The sequence below is a fragment of the Ursus americanus genome, chromosome 17 (assembly GCF_024610735.1).
Source record: "Ursus americanus isolate L20-20 chromosome 17, mUrsAme1.1.p, whole genome shotgun sequence".
Classification (NCBI taxonomy): Eukaryota; Metazoa; Chordata; class Mammalia; order Carnivora; family Ursidae; genus Ursus; species Ursus americanus.
The window spans coordinates 355,871-375,690 of NC_142143.1; the positions used below are offsets into that span (position 1 = coordinate 355,871).

Here is a 19,820-nt window from a genome sequence, read left to right on the forward strand (position 1 = left end):
GACTACTAGGCTGCAATAAAAAGAAACAAGCTACTGATACAGGCAACAACTTGGATGAGTCTCTAGGGAATTACTGCTAAGCAAAAAAAAAAGCTGATCCCAAAAGGTTACTTACTATATGATTCTATTTATATCTAACATTTCTGAACTGACAAAATTTTAGAAATGGAGGACATATCAGTGGTAGCCAGTGGTTAAGGATGGAGGGCACGGCCTGGGGGTAAGTGGGCAAGAGGGAAGTGAGTGTCGTTTTCATAACAGAGCACCATGAGAATCCTTGCAGCTGTGGAATCCTGAGCTTCCTGACTGTGACAGCAGACTCAGAATTTACACGGATGACAAACTGCATAGAATTAAACACACACACACAAATAAAACCGAGGAAGTATGAACAAGATCAGTGCACTATCTCAATGTCAGTTCCTGGTTCTGATACTCTACTGTAAGTTTGCAAATGTTACCACTGGGGAAAACTAGAAGAAGGGTGTAAGATGTCTCTGTATTACTTCTTACAGCTGAAATGTTAAATATGTGAATACTATTAATAAGGCCAAGGTAGTAAACAGATATAAAAACTCCACACCCAAAGAACAGACGATACAAATTCCTTTCAAGCACGTGATGAGACGTTTACAAATATGAACCACATGTTAAATCAATAGAGGAAAGCTCAATATACTCCAAAGACTATTATCTCACAGACTGTATTCTCCAAACACGATCAAGTATAGAAATTAATATCTAAGAGACAGTTTTTTTAAAACCCTGTATGTCAAATGATAAGCTGATCCTAAAATCCACACAGAAATACAAGAGATCCAGAATAGACAAAAGGATCTTGAAAAGAAACAAAAGTTGGAGGAGTCACACTCCCGCGTTCAGAACCTACTACAAATCTACAGTAATCAGAGCAGTATGATGCTGGCACAGAGACAGACACGCAGACCACGGAGCAGAACAGAGTCCAGAAATAAGCCCTCACATTTACAATCAACTGATATTTGACAAGGGCACCAAAGCCACTCAGTGGGGACAAGAGTGGTCTTTTCAATACCTGAACTAGATATCTGCATGCAAAATAATAAATGCGGACCTTACCTATACATTATATACCAAGATTTTTTTTCTTTTTTTTAAAGATTTTATTTATTTATGTGACAGAGAGACAGCCAGCGAGAGAGGGAACACAGCAGGGGGAGTGGGAGAGGAAGAAGCAGGCTCCCAGCGGAGGAGCCTGATGTGGGACTTGATCCCGGAACGCCGGGATCACGCCCTGAGCCGAAGACAGCAGCTTAACAACTGCGCCACCCAGGTGCCCCTATATACCAAGATTTACTCAAAATGGATCAAAGACCTAAATTTAAGAGTTTAAACAATAAAACTCCTAGAAGAAAACAGAGGCAAATCGTGACCTTGGATGTGGGGACAGTTTCTTAGATAGGACATGAGAGGCAACAGAAGAAAACACAGATAAGGGGCGCCTGTGTGGCTCAGTTGGTTAAGCATCTGCCTTTGATTCAGGTCACGATCGCAGGGTCCTGGGGATGGAGCCCCGCATCTCCCTGCTCAGTAGGAGTCTACCTCTCCCTCTCCCTCTGCCCCTCCCCCTGCTTGTGCTTGCTCGTGTGCTCTCTCTCTCAAATAAAATCTTAAAAAAAAAACACACATACAGATAGATTAAACTCCATCAAAAATAAAGCTTTTGTGCTTCAAACGAAATCATCGAGAAAGTATAAAGACAATTCACCCAAGGGGAGAAAACTTCTACAAAAGAAAATTTTTGCAAATCACACATCTGATAAAAGGACTTGTATCTAGAATGTATAAAGAATTCTTATAACTCAAAAAAAAAAAGAATTGTTACAACTCAGTAATAAAAAGACAAACTTTAAAATGAGCAAAGGATCTGACATGAGCAAAGAGACATTTCTCCAAAGAAAATATCCAAATGGCCAACAGCACGTGAAAAGATGAACAGCATCATCAGCCATCAGGGAAACACAAGTCAAAACTACAATGAGATACAACTTCATACCCACTAGGATGGCTAAAATCAAAAAGACTGATTATAACAAGTGTTGGTGAGGGTGTGAAGAAACTGGAGCCCTCATACATTGCTAGTCGGAATGCAAAATGGTGCAGCTGCTTTGAAAAATAGTTTCTAAAACCTCAAATGCTTAAGCACAGAGTTACCACATGGCTCAGCAATTCCACTCCCAGGCACATACCCAGGAAAAATTAAAACATTCATCCATGTAGAAACCTGCACACCAGTGTTCACCCCAGCACTATTCATAACAACCAAAAAGTGGAAACAACTCGAATATCTAATCAAGGGAAGAATGGATTTTTTAAAATGTGGTATATCCACATAATGGAATATTATTCAGTACCAAAAAGGAATTAAGTACTGAAAGATAGATGAATCTGGGAAATATGCTAGGTGAAGAAGTCAGTCACAGTAGGCCACATAGTGTATAAGGCCGTTTCTATTAAGGTCAAGAATAAGGCAAGTCTACAGACACAAGACGCAGGTCTGTGGTTGCTTAGGCAGGGGGACTGGGAAGTAAGTGATGAAGGGTGAAGATGTTCTGAAATTGTGATGATGACTGCACAACTACACACTAAAACCCATTTAGCTGCACACTTTAAGTGGGTGAACTTTATCTCAATAAAGTTATTAAAAGAAATCCTAGGTGGGGGTGCCTGGGTGGCTCAGTGGGTTGACCTTCTGACTCTTGGTTTCAGCTCGGATCATGAAATCTCAGGGTCCTCTAAAATAAACAAACAAATCTTAGGAAAAAAAAAGAAATCCTATGTGTCTGACACTAAATAACATATCTCTAATAAAACCCTTTAAGTTCAAAAAGTACTAAGACACATGTACAATGGAATAATGACGAAAACACCACACGTCCAGATTTGTAGACGTGGCTATAAGCAGTACTTTAGGAAAGAATGTACAGTTTTAAATATATTTGCCAGGAATAAGAATCGTTAAAACTAAATAAACTAGGGGGCGCCTGGGTAGCGCAGTCGTTAAAGCGTCTGCCTTCAGCTCAGGGCGTGATCCTGGCGTTATGGGATCGAGCCCCACATCGGGCTCCTCTGCTGTGAGCCTGCTTCTTCCTCTCCCACTCCCCCTGCTGTGTTCCCTCTCTCGCTGTCACATAAATAAATAAAATCTTAAAAAAAAAAAAAAAAACTAAATAAACTAGGAATTAACTTAAGAAGTTAGATAAGAACACTGGAAGAGAAAAAAGAAAGGACAGATATAAAAACCTGAATCAATGCAACAGGACATTTAAAAAGTGAGTTGAAAAACAGATTCTTTAAAAAAATAATGACTGAAGTACTCTCACCCCACACCCAGGTCACTAGGAGAGCTGGTGGCACAGCGGCAGGAGAGCCCCACACTCCTGCTAGGAGAGAAGACAGGCGGCCGCTCTGGGGCGCCCACGACAGCACTCCAGGAAACCACCTACGTCCCCACTAGCCCAGCAATCCCACTCCTACGTACACATCCCAAATAAATGACAGTACCTTATACAAGGAGGAGGTGGCAGAGCAGGAAGCAAACACAGGGAATCACACAGTTAGATACTGCAAACGAAAGGGACACATGGCAAAGTGGGTAAATCCTAAAAGGATGGGGGAAATGAAAAAACCTAAGAAACAGATCAGGGCCATAATACAATCCACCCACTTAATTTAAAACCCGTGCACACCCCACAACAGGCATTCATAGGAACACAGACACAGAACTGGGTATATACACTGAACACACCACAATGACTGCCTACAGGGAGGGATGGAGATTCAAGGAAATAACAAAACGCCAGCTGGGGAAGTGAGGCCGCCTGAACCCGGGAGCACACTCCCAGAGAGGAGGCGAGGGAATGAGGACACTGCGCTTCTGTGAACCTGCCACAGAAGCCGCAGGGTTTTCTCTCATTAGGTCAAGAGGCAGGCAGGACGTTGTTCAGCATGTGCCCAGCAACCAGGAGCCATAGAGGTCCCAGGTCAAATTTCTACCTCGTCACTGTTCCTAGGTGGCTGGGGCTTATGTTTGCTTTTGCTTTTTATGTTTTCTTGTTTTTTTAACGTATCTTGGGAACTGTCACACATGCCTAACTGAAGCAAGAAGAGTACAATGAACCCTCCCACGCCCTTCCCTCAGCCTCAACATGGATCAATTCAGGACCATTCTCTTCCCCGGACTGTCTCCTACCCAGACCACTTGGAAGTACCCCAGACACCACCGACTTCGCTGCCCAGGCTAGTGCAATATCCGTCCAGTATTGTTAATTTTGCCATTAAGTTTGTCCAGGTACCTAGGAGGTCCCCTACATGGAAGAGTTGGTTTGTTTTCTCCATAAGAGCAGCCCAGGCAGTGTCTCACTGGCAGGACCACTCACAGATGCACCGAGGTGCCCACTACATTCTCAAGCACTGATCAAAGGGGCTGTTGATGCCGCCCTGTGTGATATCACCACAGCAAACACAGGCCTGGGTCTGCATATGCCAGCCCATGAAGCTCATACGTTTGAGGTATTCCATCACAGACGAAATATAGAACAAATCTTGTACAACAAATAGAACCAAAACTAAACCCAAATCACATTACCCATTATTACCCACATTACCCATTACCCATTATAAATTACTCATAATTTATAATTTGAAACAATAAATTAATTTAATGCTCACTTATTTACCCCTAAATTATAAAACAGAAAGTTTAGTAAGGATACCTACCCTGTTAAGAAGAGTAAGACACTCAAGGGCTTCTGAGAACTCACCCCATTCACAGAATCAAGTGTACCTTCTACTCACTAAACCAAGTACAAGGGACCTGTCTGTAAAAGCTGGCCCAGTTCAATAGTTACAAGACACTGGGATTCTTCAGGCCAGGACATTTTTTTCTTTTAATATAGAAAACCAACAGAGGGTTGCCAACTTTTCAACTTGCCCAAACAAGGAGGAGGGAGGGAAGAGAGACAGAAGATACAAAGGAGGAAAGGAAAAAGAAAGGATGAACTATACCATCCATAATTACCTTAATTTCAGGAAATAATGAATTTTTTTTTAAGATTTTATTTATTTACTTGTCAGAGAGAAAGAGAGAGCACAAGCAGGAGGAACAGCAGAGGGAGAGGGAGAAGCAGGCTCCCCATTGAGCAAGGAGCCCCATGCAGGACTCGATCCAGGACCCTGGGATCACGACCCAAGCCAAAGGCAGATGCCTAACCAACTGAGCCACCCAGGTGTCCCACAATGACTTTTTAAATACCAAAAAAAGGAAAGCCATAATCTCTGGATTAAGGATAACACTTCACTTTGAAAAAATAATAGTTTTAAGAAAAACTCACCTCACCACACTTATTTTGCTCATATCACCAATATTACAGACTGCTGCATGAGAACATCTATTTACATTACCACTAATACTTGAAATAAGACCCTCAATTTAGACTATATGCCTGATTAACTCATATCAATACATTCTGCTATGACCTTAAATTAAAAAATTTATGCAACAATATTTATATGCCTCTGTCACTATCCACACATTTTTAAGAAATATTTAAATGATCACATCAGTGGCATCCTTTGAAGAGTTTGCTGCAGCTAATTTCACTGTCAAAGGACCTGGTGTAAACGGATTCCAAAACTCTTATTCAGGTAACAGTACACATTTGGCTTCCAGACGTCCCTCGTATCCCAGGAATTGTGCACTACCCCACACAGAGATGCCAGCATCTTGTCAGGTGGCCCTTACCTACAGAGAAGACTATAACGTCCCTTCCCTAGATGACCCCAAGGCCCACCACTGACAGCACCCTTAAGACAAGTAACAGACCCCTGATCTGGCTGGAGATGCCTCTAGTATCCAAGTATCACACAGCACAAGGGGTCCCCGCACAGTCCATCTGCAACACCAAGCAAACTATTATCAACATCTTCTAGACGTTTACCCAACAGTCAGATGAGAGGAGCCTGAAGTTCTTCTTTATTTAGTTTTACTTAGCATGACTATCACATGGAAGGTAGATTCTAAAGAGAAATGTTGCCCATAAGAGCATGTAGTTCCATGAATGGAGCCCTTCAAAAAGGAACATTCTGTGGTAGAGACTGTTGCTAAGAGAAAACTAGAATCTGGAATGCACCCTAGTACCTCTCTGGCTAAAAATCGTTTGGGGTTCTGTTATTGTTTTAATTTATGATCAAAGTCCTGGCTTTGCTGTGTGACCTGGGGCCAGTTACAAGACCTCTTGTGCCTTGGTTTCCACCCCTGTAAACCAGGGACAATGAGCATCCCATAGAGCTGCTGTGACAGTTAACCCAGAACCATGGCTGGCACATTTTGTCCTCATGGGTCCTGACTGCAAAAAGGAGAAGGAAACAGATGTAGTCACCTTGCCACAGAGCATGGCCTTGGTGGTGGCCAGAGTGGCACACCTCTCCCCACCCCACCCTCAGCAGCATCACAGTGGCCACTTAAACCAGACATGATGGCAGTATCTGCACTATGGAGATCAACAAATGCTTCAAACCACCAGGTCTTTTACTCTTCCAGAGAGTCAGTTATCAAACATTTATCAATGTACCAGTGGAATTTGATTTGACCTGAAAAAATGGCAATGTGGGTCCACGGAGAGCAATGAATTTTTGCACAATCAACAACTGAGACCATGCCTATAATGGGCACACTGCACTAGAGGAAAGATCCAAAAAAAAGGAGGCATAATTATAAAAAAGGCCTGGGTTGGGACGAAAAGATAAATAAAAACTGAAAATCAGAAGTGAAGACTGGAAATAACCACAAAGGTAAATTAAAATAACTGTAAAAGGGGCGCCTGGGTGGCTCAGTTGGTTGAGCGTCTGCCTTTGGCTCAGGTCATGATCCCAGAGTCCTGGGAGCAAGTTCCATGTTACACTTCCTGCTCAGCGGGGAGCTTGCTTCTTCCTCTCCCTTTTCCCCTCCCCCTCCATTCCTGCTCCCTCACTTTCTCTCAAATAACAAATCTCAAAAAAAAAAAAAAAAAAAGAGTCATACTGAGCCACTCAGGCACCCCAAGTTATCTTAGTTTTTAATGCCCTGAAGTGCTCACAAAAATTACATTTATTGTCATTCACGCAGCATGTAACGGGATTCCAACGGCTGAGCCTTTTGAGAGCATCTAATACTGCAGGAAGCCAAGTCCTTCCGTGGTTTTTCATCTTGTATGGGGAATATATGCTCTGGACAGCGACCGTGACAGTGTCTGTGCCCTCCCTCCTATGTTCCCCACAAGTGAGACAGAGAATGTGCCTCACTACATACGCATGACTGGCCCCGTATGTCTGCATTAGGGAGACCAAGTAACTTTTCCACAACACAGTATCTTAAAACCAGATACAGAAGGATCAAAAACAACCAAAAGACAATAAAGCATACATATTACCTTCCAAACACAGCACTTGCTGTCATCCATCTCTGAACTCCCACTTCTACAGCATATTTGCATAAATTACAATAAAAAATAATTAAAAGGAAAATTATCTTACCTTCTATGGAAACTTCTTGCTTAATTCTATATTCAAACAAAATATAAAAACATTTGGGGTTTTTTTCTTGGACTATATGTAACTTTAAGAAAGATTTTTTCATTCAGTAGAAGATTTATAATCTCTTCACCTGGAAAAGAAGAAGAAAAAAATTAAAGTTCTGCCTTTGTAAAGTTAACCTACCCAAACAGTAGAGAAAAGGAACAAAACTCAGTATCTTAACTTAGTATTCAAATTAGCAGAACATTCTATGATTAAGGAACTAACAGTTCCTTGTCTTTGCTCCAGACAACAGTATGACAATACGCATCCGTGCTAGACCTGGGTACCGCGCTCAGTGGTTGGAATGTCACTTCCAAGAATTCGCATGAGAAGGGCCTCCGTGAAGTTGTCCAGTTTTGTAACTACACAACATCGCCACCAGGATATGCACATCCCCGGGCACAAGATGACTGGAGAGCTCACGGATAATCCATCTCAACTTCTAGAACACCGCAGAACCTGGGACTTTCCGTTTTATATGTGCATGAAAGCCATGATTTTACCTTTTGAAAATTATACTTTGGCAATAGAGACAGGGGACTGCTCTAGAACATAAGAGACTTAAGAGACCTAATCACCAATGTAACATTTAGATCTTGAGTTCAATCAGAACAAATCAAATGTAATCGCTTCTCATCAAGTGTATTTTCTGCTCTTAGCAGTCTAATATTTGATACGAGTCCTCTGAGGACAACATGTTACATGGATATTTGGAACTAGAAGCTGGAGTAAGAGCTTCCTCCATCCACCCTGTGCAACAACGTGCAACTGCAGCACCGCCACAACAGTGCGCCCCCTCGAGGGAATTAGAAAAAAAAAAAAAGACAAATCAAACGTAAAAAGTTATATTTGAAGCTATTGGGGAAATCTGAATATGGACTGCTATTAGATGATATTAGGAATTACTAAGAATTCTTAGTTGTAATATGATATAGTGGCTATGTTTTTAAAAATAAAAACCGTTCTTATCTGTTAGAAAAAGTGAGTATTCCTGGGTAAATAACATTATTTCTGGGATTCACTTCTAAAATACTCCACCAAAAAACAAGAACCAAACAAATTGTAAAAGTGTAAGAGGGCAAGGGACAGATGGAGAAAAAATGGCAAAGTACCGATCACTGTTGAAGCTGGGTCGTGAGTATGAGTGTTAACGGTAATGTTTTCTGTATATTTGTATATTTTTAAATTTCATATAAAAACCAAACAAAGACAATCAAAGTTGTGCTAGTGAGCCAGAAACAAGTCAGTGTTACCATCTTCTGAAATAGGTAACTTTTTTTACATCTAACACTTCATAATTAAAATTATTAAGTTGAATAATTCAACACTGGTTTTTCAGCACTTCATACAGTTTTCTAAATAATGAAGTATTTCTGTAAGATTGACTTAAACCTGTTTATTCTGACTTTGAATTAATGTTCATTTGTTTGTATTTATGTTCAACTAGGGGAAAGAGGATTGCTAATTTGCAATTGTTTATTTAATTTTCTTACTTATGTAAAATATTTACACAGCATCAAAGTCAAAAGTACTTAAGAAGTGTCCCAGACCAAAAGACGCACTCAATGGAGAGTAGTGCGGCGGAGAGCTGAACAAGGCACCACATGTCCTGCAGGCTGGGAAGTGTTGGGAGTTCCAACCTAGGCAGAATATAGACCCTCACAGAGCACGTGAGGCACACAACAAAGACGTGAATAAGGCCCCGCACGCCGGGTAAAAATTACAACCCCAGCAAAGGCCACACCCAAACACTAAGTGCAAAACTAAAACAGATCTACTCAAAGAATAAAACCAAGCCTGACAGAACCAAAATGATCTTCCAATAACCTAACTATCTGCCAGAACAAAACTGAAGATCATAATCCAGACACCAACACATAAAAGTTATGAGACATACAAAGCAGCAGAAAATGAAACTTATTTTTTTTAATTAACAAGCATTTGGGGCGGGGGGTGCCTGGGTGGTTCAGTTGGTTACGCATCTGCCTTTGGCTCAGGTCATGATCCCAGGAGCTCCGTGTGAGGCTCCTTCCTCAGCAGGGAGTCTGCTTCTGCCTCTCCCTCTACCGCTGCTCCCCCTGCTTGTGCTAGTGCTCACTCTCTTTCTCTGTCAAATACATAAATAAAATCTTAAAAAAAAAAAAAAAAGGCAGCTGGGTGGCGGAGGGGGGCACCTGTGTCAGTTGAGCATCTAACTCTTGATCTTGTCTCAGGTCATGATCTCCAGTTGGTGGGACTGAGCCCTGCACCAGGCTGCATGCTCAGTAAGAAGTCGGCTTGTCCCTCTCTCTCTGCCCCTCCCCTGACTCATGCTCTCCCTCTCTCTCTGTAAAAAAAAAAAAAAAAAAAAAAAAGCAATCGGGGTGCCTGGCTGGCCCAGTCAGTGGACTGGGGGTTGTTGAGGATCCAGTCAGTGGATCTCAGGGTTGTTGAGTTTGAGCCCCATGTTGGGTGTAGAGATTACTTAAAATTAAATCTTGGGGCCCCTAGGTGGCTCAGTCGGTTAAGCAGCTGAACCGCAGTTTTGGCAAAGGTCATCATCTCACAGTGATGAGATCGAGCCCTGTGCCCGGCTCTGTGCTCAGTGTACAGTCTGCTTTGGATTCTCTCTCCCTCTCCTACTCCCTCCGGCTCTCTCTCTCAAATAAGTAAATAAATTCTTTAAAAAATAAAATAAAATCTTTAGAAAAAAAAATTTTTTTAAAGCAGCCACTAGAAACAGACCATAGGATGTCTCAGATGGTAGAATTTGCAGAAATAGACCTTAAGCAGCTACAATAAATATGTTCAAAGACTTACAGGAAAAGATAGTGATAATGAGTGAAAAAACAGAATCTCAGAAATAGAGATGGAAAGAAATGGACACTACATAGAAAAACAAATGACTATTATAGAATGGAGAGTGAAGGGGCGCCTGGGTGGCGCAGTCGTTAAGCTTCTGCCTTCAGCTCAGGGCGTGATCCCAGCATTCTGGGATTGAGCCCCGCATCAGGCTCCTCCGCTGGGGGCCTGCTTCTTCCTCTCCCACTCCCCCTGCTTGTGTTCCCTCATAAATAAAATCTTTTTAAAAAAATAGAATGGAGAGTAAAATATCTTAAATAAAAATATACACTGGAGAGACTTAATAAAAAATTGGGAGATGAAGAAAGTGTCAGTGAACCTCAGACAGAAAATATCCAATCTGAAAAGGAAGAAAAAAGTTTGCTTTGTTTTGGTTTTTTAGAGGGGAGGAGGAGAGAGGGAAAGACAGAGAGAGACAGGCAGACAGACGGAGAGGGAGAATCTTAAGCAGGCTCCCCACCCCAGAAAAAGGTTTTTTAAAATGAACAGAGCCGGGGGTGCCTGGGTGGCTCAGCTGGTTAAGCATTCAACTCTTTTTTTTTTTTTTTAAGATTTTATTCATTTATTTGACAGAGAGAGACAGCCAGCGAGAGGGGGAATACAAGCAGGGGGAGTGGGAGAGGAAGAAGCAGGCTCCCAGCAGAGGAGCCTGATGTGGGGCTCGATCCCGGACTGCCGGGATCACGCCCTGAGCTGAAGGCAGACGCTTAACGACTGCGCCACCGAGGCACCCCAAGCATTCAACTCTTGATTCTATTCAGGTCATGATCTCAAGTGGTGAGACCCAGCAGGGAGTCTGCTTGGGACTCTCTCTCTGGCCCTCCCCTTCCCCACTCATGCTTGTTCACTCTCTCTCTCCTTTAAAAGAAAATTTAACAGAAAGAAAGAAAGAAAGAAAGAAAGAAAGAAAGAAAGAAAGAAAGAAAGAAAGAAAGAAAGAAAGAAAAGAGAAGAAAAGAAAAAAAGAAAGAAAGAAAGAAAGAAAGAAAGAAAGAAAGAAAGAAAGAAAGAAAGAAAGAAAGAACAGAGCATCAGTGACCTGTGGGAATACCCTTGTAACTGGTAGTGGTCTACCAAAAGTGGTCTACCATACCTGTAACTGAAATCCCAAAGGCATATCATAAAAATACATAAAAACTACAGCCAAAATTTTTCCAAGTTTTGTAAAAGAATCTCATAATACCTTACAAAGTCTCACCCCATCCCTGTCCCTTCATCCTGCTCCACTCCTCTCAGTATAGCTATTTTTATTATTTTTCTGACTTATTGCTTCACTGCAAATATATACCTTTTTTTCATATTCTTTCCAACACTTCTTTGTTTTTTTTGTTTTGGGTTTTTGTTTTGCTTTGTTTTCATAAAACACTTCCTGGGGCACCTGGGTGGTTCAGCAGACTCTTGATTTCAGCTCAGGTCATGACCTCAAGGTCCTGGGATCAAGCCCCATGTTGGGCTCTGCCCTCAGGAGGGAGTTTGCTTGAGATTCTCTCTCCCTTTCACTTTGCCCCTTTGCTCACGAGCTCCCCCCCCAAATAAATAAATCTTAAAACAGAAAAAGAAAAAGCCCCTTCCTTACTCCGTTCTTTTTTTTAAAGATTTTATTTATTTGAGAGAGAGAGAGTGGGGGGGAAGGGCAGAGGGAGAATCTCAAGCAGACTCTATGCTGAGCCGAGAGCCTGATGCAGGGCTTGATCATGACCCTGAGATCATGACCTGAGCCAAAATCAAGAGCTGGACACTCAACTGACTGAGCCAAGTAGGGGCCCCACCTTACTCCTTTCTTTAAATGAACATTTTTACTGATTTTAAATATAGTATAAAGGAGGGGCGCCTGGGTGGCACAGCGGTTAAGCGTCTGCCTTCGGCTCAGGGCGTGATCCTGGCGTTCTGGGATCAAGCCCCACATCAGGCTCCTCTGCTATGAGCCTGCTTCTTCCTCTCCCACTCCCCCTGCTTGTATTCCCTCTCTCGCTGGCTGTCTCTATCTCTGTCAAATAAATAAATAAAATCTTTAAAAATAATAAATAAATAAATAAATAAATAAATAAATAAATAAATAAATAAAGTATAAAGGAAAGCACACAAATCATAAGTGAACAGCTCACTGAATTTTCACAAAATAAACCCATTTGGGGGCCTGGATGGCTCAGTTAAGTGTCTGCCTTCAGCTCAGGTCGTGATCCCACGGTCCTGGAACCAAGTCCCACATCGGGTTCCCTGCTCAGCAGGGAGACTGCCTCTCCCTTTACCCTTCCGTCCTGCTTGTGATCTCTCTCTCACTCTCTCTCTCAAATAAATAAACTCTTTAAAAAATAATAATATAAATAAACCCATTCATGCAGCCATACCATCCAGTTCAAGAAACTAGATTACCAGTACCCAGAAGTACCCTTCATGTCCCCAAAGGTGCCAACCACTGTCCTGACCTGAATCCACCACCAAAGATTCACGCTCCTTGTGATAACTGTACAATACACCTTTATGCTGACTTACCACTAGTGATGCACACGTGTTGTTTCCAGTGTTTTGCTATTACAAATAATTCTGCAATGAATAGTCTTTCACAAAGTCATTTCCTATTTTTGCCAACATATCTTTAAGACAGATTCCTAGATGTGGGACTGCTGGGTCAAAGGACAAATGCACATATAAACCTGCGATACAAACCCTCCTCCAGAGGCATTGTACCATTTTGCATTTCTACTGGCAAGAAGACAGTTTCCACACAGCTTTGTCAAAAGAACATATAGTTAAAATTTTGGATTTCTGCCAATATGTAGGGTGATCAACTGTCCCAATCCGCTAAGGACTGAGAGATTTCCCAAAACAGAAGATTTTCAGTGCTAAAACCAGGAAAGTCCTGGCCAAAACAGCACAGTTGGCCACTCTACCAATATGGTGAGATGATATCTCTCTCTCTCTCTCTCTCTCTCTCTCTCTCTCTCTATATATATATATATATATATTTAGTAAGTGTTACACTCAACATGGGGCTCAAACTCACAACCCCGAGATCAAAAGTAGCACGCTTCTCTGGCTGAGCCAGCCAAGCACCCCTCTATGAATTTTTTTCTTTTTAAGTTTTTATTTAAATCCTAGTTAGTTAACATACATTTGATAGTTTCAGGTTATTTATTTGACAGACAGAGAGACAGTCGGTGAGAGAGAGAACACAGCTGGGTGAGTGGGAGAGAAAGAAGCAGGCTCCTAGCAGAGGAGCCTGATGTGGGACTCGATCCCAGAATGCCAAGATCACACCCTGAGCCGAAGGCAGATGCTTAACGACTACGCCACCCAGGTGCCCCTCAACAAATTTTTCTATTGTCATTTGTCTTTTGACTTTGCTTGTGGTGATTTTTGCAATGCAGTTTTCTGTTGTTAATGTAATCAATTTTATCAGTCTTCTTTTACTGTTTCTAGGTTCTGAGTCATAGTTAGAAAAGTTTCTCCCACTCCTAAGTTACAAAGAAACTCACCTTTGTTTTCTTTTAGTACTCATATAGTTTAATTTTTTACACTATAACCCCTGATCTATTTGGAGTAATTATTTCATTATTTATTTTGACTATACAAGACTTCAAGAGAATAAGATAAAATACCCTGAGGTCTATAATAGACAGGACTATAAGCTATGTATGAAACCTGTCTCCAAGAAAGGCATACGGAACATTTACCCCAAAATGTGTCCCATGCGCTACCACTGTGTACTGCTAGAGCTTGTTTGCTTTAAACCCTTTCTGTTCAGTTTAATACACTTGTCTGTAGGGTAATAAGCCACAGAGAAGCAATTCTCCCATTTTCCAACAGCTACTGGAGGAAGCCCCGTAAGGAAACAGAGGTAGAATGAAAAAAATGTTTTAACATCTAAGTAGACATCACACACTAAGAATCAACCTATCTCGTCAGAGAACTGAACCAAAATCTGAAGGAAGAAACTGCTCTCTGGACAGACATCCCCAAGGGTTAATGAAATAAGGATAATCAACTCCCCTCCCCAGGTCAAAGTTTCTTTTCACATCTTCTTGACAAAGAAATAGAAGTTCTGACATGAAATGTATATAAAATGGCAAGAGAATGTTTTAAAATTCAGGTCTCCTGTGGATATTACATTAAAATCCATCAGATCACACCTGTCCAGTTTTCATACCTAAAAAAAGTTGTACCTAAATCTAATTACCCTGTCAATCTCTCTACTGGAAATATGAGAGAAAGAAACAAGTTAAACAATACAAAAGGAGGCAACTAGTGAAATCCAGAATGTGGGAGCTGACAGGACAAATAACCAGATTTCTCCAACTAATCAGTGACACAGAAAGGGGAGGCGGCTCCAAGAAGAAGGGGTTTAAGAGACAGTCACCAAAGTGCGACCCTGTAACTTTGGTTCAAACCAACCAGCTATAGAAGGCACTTTTTAGGCTGAGTATGGACGACCTGAGATCAGCAGGCATGTAAAATGGCATGATTTCATGATTTCTAGAATTTGCTTTTAAATACACCAGGAAAAAAAAAAAAAAGATGGTGAGGAATGCAGACAGGCAAACAAGATTGGCAAAATGTCATAACTATTGAAACTGTAGGGGCCAAGGGCAGGCTGCCCCAAGATGAGCCACTTTGTCATAAAAATTATTTTGAGTTAAAAAGCCATCAAAACCCAGCAAATCCAGGAAAAGCTCTTTACCTCCCCTTCAACTGCCTAAAAAGAATTTAGATAGAGGAGCTCCTCCAAGAAGAGAGCTATCACCATAGATAACTACATGGTACTATGAACTAGGTAAAGCTGACAGGGAGAAATCTGGCAAGGCCTGTTTGATCCAAGCCCTCTCTGCATCCCACTGTTCCTGAGTGGCAGCAAACATTTGTTTACTAAACATTTACTCTTTTTCACTTTCCTGTGAACTGCATTCCCTCCCTCTGAAGTCCCAAACCCCACCCCTCTCCTTAGTTCAGAATGACATATATACTATTTTGCCTATCTTTGGAATTTCCATAGCTGTTTGGGTTCCCCATACATACAAAACTAAATTTTATATTCTCCTGTTAATCTGCCTCATGTCAATTTGATTCTCAGTCTGGCTAGAAGGACCTTGATGGGGACAGGACATTCTTGCTCCCAGACAAAGCTGAGTAATGGGTACCTAGAGATTTGTTACATAATTATCTCTATCTGTGCATATATGTAGGTGTATATTACCCGTCAGAAAACTCTGGCCTAGTGAGCCACATTCTAAGAGTCTTGGGGGACCTTAAAAGGAGATCACCAAATCTAAGAGAAGACAACTACTGCCCTTGCTACACAGACCAGTCTCTGCCAAATGCCCAAAGGTGGGACTTCCCCTGGATGTGGAAGGCCAGGTTCCTCCAGCTTAAGATGGAGAATGTCTAACCAGTCCGTGGAAACAGGGATGGCTGAAGGCTTTCTGGGACAAGTCGCCCAGACTGGGTGGAGCTCTTTGGTGAACCAATCCTAGGAGGATTTTCATAGACCATCCCCAGGAAAGAATTAGACAGCGGAAGTGTCAGACAGCAGAGGAATGGGAGAGATGTTACTTCATGATAACAGGTAGTCAGATTGTCTAACATTAAACTGATAGGAAAACATAGTATAGTTGATCTTAGCCAAAAGGCCGAGAAGCAATCAGGTTGTCTAATAGCAGAAGACTCAGCGATGTCTTGGATGGTCACTTAATGGAGTATCCACAGCAGGTCCAAAGGTTAATGGAGCTGAGCTTCAGAGTCTGACCTTCTGATGATATCCTCTTCTCCCTGAGGCAGGTAGAGGGCCATGGTCATCTATCCTCAATCACATCCTCAGCCTTAGAGAGGAAGGAGCTGCTGACACCTGCCCTGACCTGGGGAAGCCCTGCCGACACTGTGCTGAGTGAAGTAAGCCAGACACGGAAGGACAAATCCTGTCTGGTTCCACTCCGAGGAGGCACCTGCAGTGGTCAGACTCAGGGGGACAGAGAATGGACAGTGGGGCCGGGGAGGGGGGTGGGGGAGGAGATAGCGTGATTGGGACAGTTTCAGTCTGGGGAGATGGAAAGGTTCTAGACACAGGCAGTGGTGACAGGTGCAGTCAGGTGAATGTGCTTAGTGCCTCTGAAGTGCACACTTAAAAATTATTAAAATGGTAAGTTTTATGTTACATATATTTTACCACAATAAAAAAGAAGAGGCCTTGGGCAAGTCAATTAGCCTTTCTCTGGGCCTCAGTCTCCTCATCTATGAAAGGTGGGTAACAACACCTACCCCGTATACTGCCAGTGAGAATTAAAAGAAGAAACCAACATAAAGATCTTAGAACAACACCTGACACACGAAAAGCCTTAATCCATGTTAGCTGCTATGAGTTTTTATTATTATTAACCTATGGAAGTAACTACCAGAATTAAACAGCTATTAAGAGTTCAAAAACAGTTGTCTCTACAGAATAGAACTAGGGGAGGGGAAGGCTGCATGTAAGAATAGATCTTTTAATTAGAAGCCTCATATATTTGTTACTTTGTTTAACAATTAAAAATCCATTTCTTGGGGCGCCTGGGTAGCACAGCGGTTGAGCGTCTGCCTTCGGCTCAGGGCGTGATCCCAGCGTTGTGGGATCGAGCCCCACATCAGGCTCCTCCGCTATGAGCCTGCTTCTTCCTCTCCCACTCCCCCTGCTTGTGTTCCCTCTCTCGCTGGCTGTCTCTATCCTGTTGAATAAATAAATAAAATCTTAAAAAAAAAAAAAAAAAATCCATTTCTTAAAAAAAAGATCTATGAGAAAATAAGATATGCAAATATATGGAAATAAACCTGAAATTCTAGAGGACAACACTTCCTAGCACAATAAATAAATGGGGAACCAACAGAGAAAAACTGGATCCCAAAACAGGTGCCAGTGAGAGAGCTATAAAGTCAGGTGCCTTCCCTGGCCAGGTGGGTCTCTGGGAGCAGAGAGTGGGAGGGGCCCGCAGGCTGATGAGGGAGCAGCTGTTGACAGCTGAGCCGGCTGCCTCTCCTGCCTGCAGGTTTCCAGCTCCTAACTCTGGTGAGTGTCCCCAGAAAAAGGGGCCAAGAAGAAAGTGGAGCATATTCCTGGAGAGTGAGTGCATTAGTGCTGCGGTCATAGAACAGGAGGGCACAGCCTAGCTAATTCCAGATGCCAGAAAGGTGCAAAGGAATTTTGTAGAAAGGAAGCCAGGTCTATTCAGAAGTGAATATCTTAAACCTTACACTTCAGAAGCAAGAGCTGTCTTACAGTGGCAACAGGGAAGTGCCCAGTCCCCGGATTTCCAGTTCTCCGGCCATGTCCTAACACAAGGGCTGTAATGCAAAGGGCTGCAGGATGGGAAGGTGTTAAGGGGAAGGAAGCGGCCAGAGAAGACAGCAGGTGGAGTGAAACCTGCAGCAGGAGCACAAGGCTGTCCAGGGGAGCAGAGGCTGGTCCATGGCAGCCACCTACAGCCCTGCAGGAACACAGGGCAAGGGGACACATCTGCCAGTTATCTACAAGAAAGGCAAGAAACCCAAATTTTCTTAAATCCCCAAATCTTCAAATGTTAACAACTAATTTGAAATTTTAACCATGTGGGCCAACACTATGAAGAATAAGTGCATCTCCAGAGGGACGGTGTCTCTGCCAGAGAGTTAGCCGGCCTTCATGCCCCTGCGGCCCCGACCTGGGAGCTGGTCTTCAGTGAAAACCCAACAACCCGCAGTTAGCCTGAGGGCCACTACCCCAACAGCAGTCTGCTTAGGTGGCTGCACACTCCTGGGCCTTCAACCTCCCAAAACCCTGTTTCTGCCCCCCCACTGATGGAGCTCAGCTGGTCTCCCACCAAAGTCTCAGAAAGGTGACCAAGACATAGCCCCACCAGACACCTTGAACAAGAGCTAAGTCAAGCCCGAGCAGGTTCTCGCCTTCTCCTGGTTTTCTCAAGAGCTTCCTCCTGGCTGTTGAGCGTGATGAAGAGAAGACTAAAGTGAAAGCTGAACCTTCTATCTGCTCACTGCTAGTAATCGTGGCTACTTTGCCTGGTTAAGGATAGAGCCCGCTGGCATGGTCAGCACACACCCTCCTCTTCTATCCTGGAGACAAACACAGAGCTCCAAGCAAAGAACCCATCAGGGCAGCAGACCTGAGCATGGCGAACGGGGGGAGGGGAAGGGGGGGGGCGCTCTCTCACTGGCATGAAATCCAGCTTCCATCACTGACTAGTCCTGCAATCCTGGGCATGTGCCCAGTGTGTGTGTAAAGCAAGCAAAAATGTGACTCAGTGACAAGGAGCCGTCATGACTGCCCCCACCTGGTCTATCTAGGACAGTGGCCAACACCAGATGCCTCCCTGGGGCCCAAGAAGAAAAGGAGTCAACTACAGGTCTTCCTCAACTTACAGTAAGTACCGAATACCCCCCTAACATACGGCGTACTGCACCCAAAGTGAAAAACAGCGCGGCTGTCAGGGTACAGGGTGGTGGTCAGGGTATCGGTTGTTGATGTCGTGATCGCAGGCTGACTGGGAACTGTGGCCGCTGCCCAGCATCACAAGAAGATTGTACCACCTATCGCTAGCCCAGGGGAAAGATCCAGATTCAAAATTCCAAGTAGTTTCTGCAGAATGCGTACCGCTTTCACACCATCGTAGAGAGCCATTGTTAAATTGGGGTCTGCCTGTAGGGGAGCCAGAGACATACCACAGCAAGGCCCCAGTGTGCACCTGCCCCACGGCAACTGACACCAGACGGTGCCTGCACTGTGTTTGTTCTCGGCCTCGTACTCATGGGAGAACCAGAACCAAGGGTGGGCAGGGCGTACTCTGGGCCGGGACTCCTGGAAGGACAAGTAAGTGGAGACACGCGGCTAAAAAGCACCGCCAAACAGGTGGAATAAAGCCCCAACAAGCGCCAAGGCAGAAACCAGGGCAGTGGACAGAGCTGAGTCCAAACAAGAGCTCAGGACAACTAAGCCAAGGAACTCTGACTACAGGGTTGCACGTGCCAGGAGGAAGGGAAACAACAAGAGCTGCTTTTATGGACGCGTCACTGTGCACAGCCACCACACGAGCTCAGTACAACTCCACGCAGCAGGCAATTTACCACTAACCCAGTTCACAGGTGAAAAAGCAGAGGTCTCGATAATCATAGGACTGGCCAAGGCCACAGGTTAATAAATGTCAATTCAAAACTAGAACCGAGGTTGGCTGACAGCAAAGTCCATATTCTCAATCTCCAAATGACACCAGATTCTGGCCTAGTCAATAAAGAGAAAAAGGAAGTATCAAAGGAGTTACAGAAAGAAGTATGAAGATGGAGGGAGATGACATGAAGGTACTAACCAGAACTGAGCCAAGAAAGCGACAGAGGAGGGTCTCATAGGCTTGAGGGGAAATGAGATGCTGAGGAGA

At 43.3% G+C, this 19,820-nt stretch overlaps 1 protein-coding gene and 1 pseudogene across 12 annotated transcripts in view; one reads left to right on the plus strand and one right to left on the minus strand.

The window, feature by feature from the left end:
* The window catches only part of PPP6R2 (protein phosphatase 6 regulatory subunit 2), a 77,250-nt gene that overhangs the window by 43,557 nt on the left and 13,873 nt on the right, over nt 1-19,820 (minus strand). For 6 of the 12 annotated variants that reach the window (XM_045815511.2, XM_045815508.2, XM_045815510.2 and 3 more), the window contains one exon: nt 7,552-7,681. Coding sequence is in view for 1 of the 12 variants with exons in the window: in XM_087868578.1 (XP_087724704.1) it covers nt 6,420-6,514 (95 nt within the window). In the remaining 11 variants the exon portion in view is untranslated. Of the gene's footprint in view, nt 1-3,543; nt 3,642-6,419; nt 6,712-7,551; nt 7,682-19,519; nt 19,667-19,820 lie in introns of those variants that run through there. The other 6 variants (XM_045815506.2, XM_087868576.1, XM_045815507.2 and 3 more) reach the window with 4 other exon arrangements.
* On the plus strand, nt 8,219-8,391 carry LOC123803813 (U2 spliceosomal RNA; annotated as a pseudogene).